The sequence below is a fragment of the Octodon degus genome, unplaced genomic scaffold (assembly GCF_000260255.1).
Source record: "Octodon degus isolate 3935 unplaced genomic scaffold, OctDeg1.0 scaffold00055, whole genome shotgun sequence".
Classification (NCBI taxonomy): domain Eukaryota; kingdom Metazoa; phylum Chordata; class Mammalia; order Rodentia; family Octodontidae; genus Octodon; species Octodon degus.
Genome location: NW_004524631.1, coordinates 12,524,990 through 12,535,807, shown reverse-complemented (window position 1 = coordinate 12,535,807; position 10,818 = coordinate 12,524,990). Strand labels below are relative to the sequence as shown.

The following is a 10,818-nucleotide window of genomic DNA, read 5'->3' as shown; positions in this document are numbered from 1 at the left end:
TTTTTTGGCAGAGTAAATAGCTTAGTGGCATAAGTGCCTGCCTGGCAAACACAAAATCCTGGGTTATATCCCCGGTACTGTAAAAAGAAAGAATTTATTTCAGATTCCTGAAACATACCAGAGACTCAATGAATATGAAGAATTGTTTGTTGTTAACATTATTAATCTGAGCAGGAAGTAAAGTATTCAAATCTAGACTCTGTGAGCATCCTAAAAGAAATGGGTAATGTTTGTAGGCTGAGGATGGGCCATTTTAATTGGCAGGAAGCTTTGGGAGTAGAGTATAATAATAGTAATTGAATATAGCTAACAAGGACATAGAACTTAAAATTTAACAGCATTATTCTAAGTGCTTTATAGTAAACATTTATTTGTTCATAAAGTCTCTTAGGAGGTGATACTGTTATCTCTATTTTTTTAGATGAGCAAACAGCTAGATGTGGTCACTGATGCCTGAAGTACACAGTGAAACCATGTCTCATACCAGAAAATGACCCAACTGAGTCTGAAACAGATTTCTTTCTCTTTTTTTTTTTTTAAACAAGATCTTGCCATGTAGTTCAGGCCAGCTTTGAATTAACTATGTAGCTGAGGCTGGCTTCAAACTCACAGCATTCTCTAGCCCTGGCCTCCCCAGTACAGGTATTACAGGCATGAACTACCACACCTGGCTCAGAAACAGATCTCTTACTTTGTGAAGTCATATGGCCAGTAAAGGAGAGAGCTCAGATTTAAACCTGAGCATTCTACCTCAGAATCCAAAATTGAAATTTCAGCACTAAAATCCCTGACTGGGGCATGATGTGAGGCATTTCCTAAAGAGACAGGGCTGCTTGTTGGTCACCATTATATTTTCATCTTATCAGAAAGGTGCTGGACCATCGAGACAAGGTATATGAGCAGCTGGCCAAATACCTTCAACTGAAAAATGTCATTGAGCGGCTCCAGGTAAAGACTTCAGGGTTACATATCCATTTTTTTGAATGAGGGAAAGGGAGGGGAAGATACAAAGAGGGACCCCAGACTAAGACCTGTCACCTGGCCGAAAAGTTGACTGCTGATCCATACCTTTTTCCCTGCTCCACAGGAAGCTAAGCACTCGGAGTTATATATGCAGGTGGATTTGGGCTGTAACTTCTTCGTTGACACAGTGGTGTGAGTGTCTACCCACCCCTTTGAGCTCATAGGGTGCAGCTTTCCCCTTCCTTCATGCAACAGATGTTTCTTGAGTGTCTTCTGTATAACAGACACTGCACAAGCTTTTGTATGTTACTAGATATCAGCTAGGTACTGGGAGATGTGACAGTGAATAAATAAACTAGGACAAAATCCCTGTCCTTCCAGAGTCTCCATTTGGGAAGGGGGAGGGATTAGAAACATTTTAATATATTGTATGGTATGCTAAACACTAATAAGGACTTGTCTGCTTCCTCTGACCTCTGCTCCCTCAGCTCTGATACTTCACGCATCTACGTGGCCCTGGGATATGGTTTCTTCTTGGAGTTGACACTGGCAGAAGCTCTCAAGTTCATTGATCGCAAGAGCTCTCTCCTCACAGAGTAAGTCCATTTGTTAAGGATAGTGTCTAAAACCACCATTTCCTGGGGGTATAGCTTACCAATGAAGCACTTGCCTAGAATACATGAGGCCCTGGGTTTCATCCCCAGCACTACTCCAAAAAAACACATAAACTAGTAAAAGCACCACCATAATTCTGCCTTTCCCCATGGCTACCTGGGGTGGTATGTAAGGATCCAGCTCCTTTTCTCCCCAGGGCTGGGGCAGAGGGGAGTGGGTATATGTAGGTCAGTCCCAAGTGTAAGGTATAGTAAGCACCCAGTAGCTGGTCTTTGCATCATTGATACACAAAACATTTATTAGGTATTTTCTATACCCCAGCCAGGCTCTGTGGTTGGCGGAAGGGAATCTAGTGATGAGTTCCTTGAAGGCTTACATTCTAGAGGGACTGTTCTGTTATACATGCATAAAACTATTACCAGATCCATGAGGTTTCCACCTATAAATCACTATCAATAAAATAAGTTACCTCTCACTTCACCTCCTGCTGGTTTTCCTTCTCACTCACTGCGCTCTCACCACACTGATCTTCAAATGCTTCTCTAAACAACCCCAAGTGATCCTACTATGGGGCACATGCAGTGGCTCTTCTCTCTGCCTGCAGTTCACTTCCCATGAGGTTGCCTTTCTTTTCACTCAGTTGTCTTACATAAATATCACTTTAATTAAGCCTTCTGTGTCCAGACTTAAACTTGCAACTCCTGGTACTCTTCATTCCCTTTCTTTCTTATATTTTTCTTTTTTCCCACACTTATCACCTCTTAATCTTTACTGTGTAATTTGTTTCTATCTTATATTCATCTCCTCCAATTGGGTGATAAGGTTTACAAAGGGAGAAATTTTTTTTTCTGTACCTCATGTAAGTAGTACAGTACACAGCATATTGTTGGAAAGAGTATTCTGGATGCAAATGGAAGTGGTGCTTGAATCAGATCTATGTGGATAATGGTGGAGAGAGAAAGTGTGGGCTCCAGATGAGTTTAATTTTTGTGCAGGGAAGAGCAATTAGAGTATGGATATGGGGTTTGAAATGTGGATAGGAAAGGCCTTCCAAAAGAAGTGACATTTGGATCATTTGGGTGAACAAGCCACAGGGCTCTCTAGAGAACATTCCTGGTGACTGGTACAGTGTACCTAGTGTGCCCGTAGACTGCCAACAAATAAGCATGTCTCAGATAGAATGAGTGTGGGGCTGTTGAGCAGTAACCTTAGATAACATCTCACAATTGTGAATACCAGTTATCTGACATTTCTTTTGGTTATGTTTATGCCTGCATTCATTTCTTCTAGTGTCGCCTTCCTTTTATCCTTTCAAACCTTTGCAAGATTTGGTTAGTGGACCTGAGACTTATTGAGATTTTTCAGTGTTGGTGATCAGACCAGGTAGCAAAGAGTTTGATGGGAGGGGGCTGCTCTCACAGTCAGCACAGTTCTGAACAGGGGGTCCTTTGGATCAAGTCCAGTTCTTACAACAGAGATTTCCTTCTTTTGTCACAGGAATTTTTGGGTCTTTCAAGTAGATTTTAATTTTTTGAGACTTGGTGTACCCCCAAAATGAGATATTTTAAGTTGTGTGTGTCTCTTTTGGTCTTTTTATAAAATTGACCTGGTCTTTTTGTGTGATAAAAATTGTGACTGACTCTCATATTGCTTTATTAGAATTAGTATAACTCTCTAATAGTTTAATCTTTCTAGAAAATGAGGATCTAAGTCTGTAGCTGGTCCTCCTATTTGAAATACTCGTTTACTTGGTACATACACTTTCTTTTTGGTTCTTTTAGGTAACCCAAATTGCCTACCAGTTCTTGCTGTTCTTGGTATATTTCTTTGTTGGAAGAGAGGAGGGGATCATGTCTCTATGTATGCTTTTTTCTGATTGCACAGAAAACAGACACATTTCATACATAGAAATGTAATTATAGAAGAAACAGCATAAACATGAGAGAATTGATATTGCCTTATAAAATCAGTAGTAATGGATTAAACATATCCTTTTGTGTATAATTAGCATTTGGTGAACTTTGTATTTTAATCCTTTGCATTTTTTTCTTGTGGGGCTGAGGAGGTAACTCAGGACTTTATATATGCTAAGTACATCCTCTACCACTGAGCTATCCCCTCAGTCTTCTCATTTCCTTTGAGGTAAACTCACCTTTCATAGACCATTGTACCATACATAGATCATTGTACCATTGACTATTTTTTCTTTTTTGATGTTCAAATAATCCCTTAGGAGCTGATCAAATTCATACTTGAGTTTTTTGAGCACTATCCCAGATATTTTTGACAGTATACATGGTCTCCAGCAAGAATACCATGCTTTATTTTCTGTGCCTAAACATACACTCAGATATCTTTTGATAACTTCAGGTTTCTTTGAATGGAGTAGTCTTTCATTTAATTCATTCAACATCCATTCAGTGCCTGTTCTGTCACACACTTCTGGTTTCTGGGGACTAAAATCATTGCCACTTTGCAGCCAACCTTCCAATTTAAAGGAGAGAGATGATAAACAAATAGAGATGTTTACACTGCTATAGAAAAAGAGCCCATGATGGAGACTGAAAGCATTGCCTGGGATGAAACCACTGTCTTTTTAAATAGAATAACTGATCGGATGTGAGGTATGTATGAGAGAGAGAGGAGTCTAGGAGCTGTGTGGGTAGCTCAGAGGTAGAGGGCTTACTAGCATGTATGAGGCCCTGGGTTCCATCCCTAGCACTGTAAAGAGACAATGAGAAGTAGATACAGGTTTTTACCAAGAAATTCAGAAGGAGTTTCCATTATTTCAGATTGAGAAGCTGGGAGGAGCAAATTGGGAAAGGGAGATCACGAATTAAGTGTGGAAACTATGAAGCTATTAAACACTGATGTGGATTTTTTTAAAGATATAGTTAAAACTCCCAAGTTAAGTTCAGGAGAGAAATCTAAGCTAGCAATATAAATTTGAGAGATTTTGGTACATATTAGGCCCATACTATTTTGTCCAACTTAACATCCTAGCTTTTTGCCATTTATTTTTCATACAATATTTAGTTTTGTTTATACTTCAAATTGAGTCCTATATTGACAGATAGCTCAGCACAATAGAATCCACATTCTTTATCATACTGTCAAGACCCTGCTTGAGCTAGCCCCTTCCAGCCACTTGGACCTTATCATATATCACCTCCCTTCACCATTCACAGAATTTCTAACATTCTGATCTAGCTGTTCCTCTAAAGTCTCTTTCTTGCCTCTTGGGCTTTCTTTGGGAAAGACTCCTCTGTATGTATGTATGTATTTATTTATTTATACCAGGGATTGAACTCAGGACCTTGTGCTTACCAGGCAAGCACTTATTCCACTGAGCTATCTCCTCTGCCCAAGACTCCTGTGTTTGTTTGCTTAACTGTTTGTTGAGACAAGGTCTCACTATGTAGTCCAAGCTGACATTGAACTATGTAGCCCAGGCTGGCCTCAAACTCACAGAGATCCTCCTGCCTCCGCATCCTGAGTGCTAGGATTACAGGTGTATGCCACCATGCCCAGCTGAGATTATTTTTCCTGAAGTCTGATCCAAACAGGCTTAGACAAAAGTAACTGACTGGTTTGTATAACCCAGCATTCCAGGGCTAGGATGGTTGCAGGCAACTCCAGTTTGCCAGTTCTTACATGGCCTCCTCGAGTCCTGTCTCACACCTGACATCCAATCCTTTGAAAATCCTGTTCTGTCTTCAGAATAATTCCAAATTGAGTTATTTCTTGTCACCTCAAGTGCTATTACTGCCACGTGACCCTCCACCTCTCACCTGGACTACTGCAGTACCCTCTTTGCTGCACTGTCTTCACATTAGCTCCTTATTCTCAGTCACTTCTCTACCCAGAAGCCAGATGAATCCTCCCAAAAATCAGTCAGTCGCCCCCTCTGCTCACAGCTCCGCTCCTGCCTCACTTAGCATAAAAGCCAAGGTCTTTACCATGGTCTACTCTACCACTCTCCTTACCTCTCTGACCTCACCTCTTAACAGTTCCCCTTGATTTATTCCTCTTTAGCCACAGTGGCCTCTTGGCTGTACCTCAAACACACTGGGCACATGCCCAGCTGGGTGCCTTTGTATTGGCTGTGCCTGTGTGTGGAACACATCTACATATAATCACACTATTCAATGCTTCCCTTTCTTTAAATGTTGATTTAAGTGTTATGTTTAAAATTGCAGTCTCCACTCCCCTGACTTCTTGTCTTCCCTCATTGTTCCATTTTTTCTTGTACAGTACTTACAACTACCTGACATACCATATATTTTATCACATCATATATTTATCTCTTAGCAAGAATTTGAGGTCCCTGAAGTCGGGATTTTTGTTTGTTGCTGTCATCTCCCCAATGCTTTAAAACTGCCTGGTATAAAATATGCATTCAGTCATCTTTGAATCGGTGAGGTTCAGATCGTGGCCAGCCATTTCTGCATGGAACTGGGCTGGGTGGAAGTCATCCAGAATGCAGGTAGATCTTGAAATGCTGAGGAAGGGTCATCCTCATAATCATCGGGGGGCCCACTTTGCCCTTTCTTATTTCTTTTCTCCAGGCTCAGCAACAGCCTCACCAAGGACTCCATGAATATCAAGGCCCACATCCACATGTTGCTAGAGGTGAGAGCAACTCACTCCACTGCCAGAACCTCTCTCTAGATGTACTTAGAATGATCACTTGGAGAAGGGAGAAAACCAAAGAAGGGAAGGACCATCTTCCCCTGAACTAAAGCCAAGGAGGGGGAGTCAGAGCAAGGTCACAGTGGGGTACGGAGCCAGCATCTGTTTAGTCTCTGCTGTCCTCTTTTGCAGGGGCTTAGAGAACTCCAAGGCCTGCAGAACTTCCCAGAGACGTCTCACCATTGATTTCTTCTTCCTGCCCTCCTGCGACATTAAAGAGCCTGAATGCCTTTGAGTCACATAGCCCTTCTTTTCCCCCTAACCCTTGCTGGTCTCCAAGGTGCCTATTTCTAAAGCACAAACTTAGTGGGAGACCAGAGATCCAGTCTCATTGTAGAAATCTAAAGCATCCAGAAGCCCTGCCCCCAGCTCATTGGCATTATTTGTGTTTGACTTTTTGTTCTGCCACTTTTCTGTCACGTTGGCAGCCTGGGCCTTACCTCACTCTTTCTGTTCTGGGACACCAACTTTTGAATTGCAATAGAAAATTCAGGGTAGAGGCTTGTTCACATGGCCATCAGTGTGTCATTCCTGACCTTAAGGTTTCCCTTCCACACCCCAGTCATTTCTTAGGTAGCCTAAATAACACCCCTATCTCAGCCTAACCTTGACCCTGGCCCTGCTTCTGAATGGACCCAGTTTACACCAACAGGCACAGACTCCACGCTTCCTGGTCCTGCTAACCTCCGAAAGAGCCCGGTTCCGCCCTCTATCCCTGCTGGACTCTACCCTCGTCTTTTTGAGACCGATCTTGCTGTGCGGCTCAGGCTGGCCTTGAGCTCACTTTGCAGTCCAGGCTGGTCCCGAACTGGCACCAAACCTCCTGTCTGCCTCTGAGTCCTTGTAGATATTTAGCTTCTACCATTCAAAGAGCTTTGCTAGTCTGGCAACCATCCCGCCCTCCTACCTCTGTTAGTTCTAAATTAATTTTTTCTAGCCAATCAACATAAAGTTACCCTTGCCTGCCTACGCACGCCTTGACCACACCCTCTCCCTGGTAGCTGCTACGCCCATTTCTATATAAGTCCTGCTTCCGATAAGCAGCGTGGCATGCAGCACCGCCTACTCCGTATTATGGCAGATGTCCATCAGTTGAAATCTGCCCACCTACCCCTTCCTCGTAGGCTGGCTGGCTGCCATCAATCTCTTTAGGCCAATTGGTGTGAGGAAGGCGTCCCCGAGCCTTGTCAATCACTCACACCCTAGCAGTTTTGAGCCAATCAGCGGGAAGCACTGGTGAGGTGGAGCACATCTTACTGAGACTCAATCGGATGGCTGAGGTCCATCATTTCTGTTTGAGCCAATCGTGATACGGCTCTGTGGGGTAGGGCCCGCCCCCTAGCCCACAAGCTGTGCCGTAGAGCCAAGGTCTTTGGCCAATCAGCGAGCGGTGGGTTGCTTGGCTCCTCCCCTAAGGGCCCACGTGAGTGGTGGAGAAACGCAGGGGCGGCTTCTAGGTGTTGCTGCCGCCGCAGACCGACAGCACCGGCACTGCCACCACCGCCGCCACCGCCTCGGAACCCAGGCCTGGGGGGCGGTGGGGCCGCGTATGGAGCCTCCGCCCCCCGGAGCTGCCTATACCTCCACCGCACCACGCACAGGTGAGCCCTGGGCCTGGAGGGTGGAGGGCCCTGTCGGTGACCCCACGTATCCTTTTCGCCCCCGCGCGGGGGATGTGGCTTGGCCGATGGCCTGCTGGTGTTGGGCTCCCCACCGCCACGGTTGGTGGACCTGCGTGTGGCATTGCCCACTCCCGTCTCCCCTGTTTTGGATCTGACCGTGGCCTAACCTCCCTCTCCCGCTGTATAATGGATCGTTCTGCGTGCTTATATTTCTTTCCACCCCAACTTACAGTGGACTCGTCCTTCATGGTCTTGTCCCCCCACCCCTCACTTACTGGGTACCAGTCTGTGGCATTGTCCAACTCCCTTAATAGTAGGTGCCTCTGAGTGTTTGTATTTCTCCTAGCTTCAACTTTCAGGGGACCTGTCTGTGGCCTTGTTTATTCCATCCCTTCTGTTCCTTGTAGTGAATCAATCCGTGGCGCTGTAACATCTCCCCCACCCGACCCCCCGCGCGAACTCCTGTAACAGTGAGTCCCTCTGAGTTTGTATTTCTGCTTCCTCCAACCCCAATGCCTCAAACCATGGCTTTCCTCACCCCAACTCCCATTTTATAGTGGATCAGTCTACATATGTGTCTTCACATTACCCTAGTTATTAATCCATTGACCATCCTCCCTTATTCATAGACTCCAGTCCTTGGGCTCCCCCTCCACTTTTTAAATAGTGGGTCAGTTTGGTGCTTTATATGTTTTCATGTGCTGTATGTATGACCTTGTCTCTCTCCTTTTAATCACTGTGATGGCTTTTCCAGTAAGTTTTTCTGCTCTCCCTCCATTCCCAGCCCCCACCAGAAGATGGACTGTAGCCTCCTACCTTTTTAATCTATTAATTGGCCTGAGTGCTCCCCTTGTGCTTGCTTTTACATGCACCCCCCCCCAAAAAAAAAAAACCCACAGACCATATCCTCCTGTAATCTTGTACTGGATCAGTCTGTGATCTTCCTGGTCCCTTATCTCTTAGATCAGCCTGTGTACTTGTTGAGCCCAGGGCTTTTTACTGTAACACACACTCCCTGGCAGATACACTTAACCCCCAAGGCACTGTGCCTCACTGCAGCAAGCAAATGCTTTAGAGATGTTGATGAAAATGCCAGTATGAGCTAACATTTGTTGAGCATCTCCTATGTACCAGGCAGAGTATTTTATATTTGTGAGTTCATTTAATCCTCCTCACAACTGTATGAGATAAATATAAGGAAACTGGGGCATAGGTGGGTTACATACGTTACCCAAAAGTGGCCTAGTAAATACTCAGGACACTGGATCATTTTTGAGGCTTCTCTTTTATTTCATTACTTCCCACATGAGGCCTCATTCCTTAAAAAGCCAAATTAGTTCCCATCTCCAGACTTCTGTTTGGCTCTTCTAACTGTCCACAGAGATGTCTGTTCCACACCTGATGTCAACACCTACTTGCCCACCCCCGTGCCAGGAGCCATATAACCTTAGATAAATGACCTAACTACTTTCTCCTTGCACCTGTTTTCCCATTTCTAAAACGGGAGTCAGAACTGGAATCCCCTCCAGTGCAAATAAAGAATACCTATGAGTTAATAATGCAAGTTGCCTTTCTCGCCTTACGTGTGTACCTCAGAGCTGTGCTCCTCCAATGCTGACTTCCCACTAAATGTTCCTCAACCTAACAGGCACGGGCCAGCTTCAAGGTCTTTACATTGGCTGTTCTTTCTGACCCATAGCTACTCCTGCATCCTGGCATGATTCCTTCCAGGGCTCTGTTCAAGTGCCAGCCCCTAAAGAATGTATTTAGCACATTCTGGTGCAGGAAACACACTACATGAAGACACATGTATAAAAGATATTTCCAAGAATATCAGTTGTTTTATAAGGTGAGTATTGTTTCATCGAAAGGATGTGTTCACAGAAGTGTGATGTGTAATACTCTGAAGGCCCAGAGAGAAAGGATGTTTCTAAGGTCACTTTCATTTTATTGCATCTGGGTGGTGTTATTTCAGTAAAGCATGTGTTCGTCACACTGTGGTGCTTGAAATACACTATATAAAGGCACATGTATAAAAAATGTTTCTAAGGATGCTATTTGTGCTTTTTTTGAAAAGTCAGCATCCCCCTGACCATCTGATCTTGTACACTAGCAGGGCTTGGGCCCCCCCTTCTCTGCTGTGTTCCTTTGTCCTCTGTCATCGTCTGCCACTCTGGCCAGTTTTCATGTTGTCTGTCCTTCCCCATGAGGACTGACATGTTTTGTCTGAATATCCACTACTTCTTGAGCACCTAAAAATGTACCTGGTATACAGTAGGTTGTTGAGAACAATTTATACCATGCGTAAATGGGGGAAATAATCATTTCAGACATCAGTGTGGGTGAGATGGAGAAGAGATATGATAACTAATTAAAATGTTAATTTGGACTGTTAAAATATTTACTGCACACCTAGTACGTACCAGGCACTGTTTTGTGGGGGGGATAGGCAGAAATTCCTGCCCTTGTGGAAAAGACACTTACTAAAAGTGAGAAGGACAAACTATATAGATAGAGAAGATAGGAATGGACAGTTGGGGTGATTGAATTCATAGGTATATAGGACAGCCCACGCTTGGAAAGATGACTCTTGAATTAAGGCCTGAAGGAGATGAGAGGAAGAAGCTGTAGTGTGTAGAGAAAGAATTTACCAGACAGAAGGAACAGCCAAAAGCTGTTCAAAGGCCCAGGGGAGTAGGATTGTGCCTGCCATATTCAAGGAACACAAAGGAGGCCAGTATGGCTGGAGCAGAGCAGAGGTAGGACTAAAAGATGAGGTTACAAAGAGATGAGAGCCAGACAGTATAGGCCATAGGCCGTGGTGTTACAACAACATTTGTGAGGAGGGAGAAGTTTGACACAGTAGCTAATGGCTGACATTTCTTGGTGGATTACCATGGCCAGACATATTTTTCTAAATCTTTTA

General features: G+C 44.1%; 1 protein-coding gene across 3 annotated transcripts in view; it reads left to right on the top strand.

Moving 5' to 3' along the window:
- The window catches only part of Uxt (ubiquitously expressed prefoldin like chaperone), a 7,704-nt gene extending 1,178 nt beyond the window's left edge, over window positions 1-6,526 (top strand). For 2 of the 3 annotated variants that reach the window (XM_023717834.1, XM_004633513.3), the window contains 5 exons: window positions 867-948; window positions 1,088-1,155; window positions 1,452-1,559; window positions 6,147-6,210; window positions 6,403-6,505. In XM_023717834.1, coding sequence (XP_023573602.1) covers window positions 867-948; window positions 1,088-1,155; window positions 1,452-1,559; window positions 6,147-6,210; window positions 6,403-6,456 — 376 coding nt within the window. In that variant the 3' untranslated portion in view covers window positions 6,457-6,505. Of the gene's footprint in view, window positions 1-866; window positions 949-1,087; window positions 1,156-1,451; window positions 1,560-6,146; window positions 6,211-6,402 lie in introns of all 3 variants that reach the window. The other variant, XM_023717833.1, reaches the window with a different exon arrangement.
- Window positions 6,527-10,818: the final 4,292 nt, after the last annotated feature.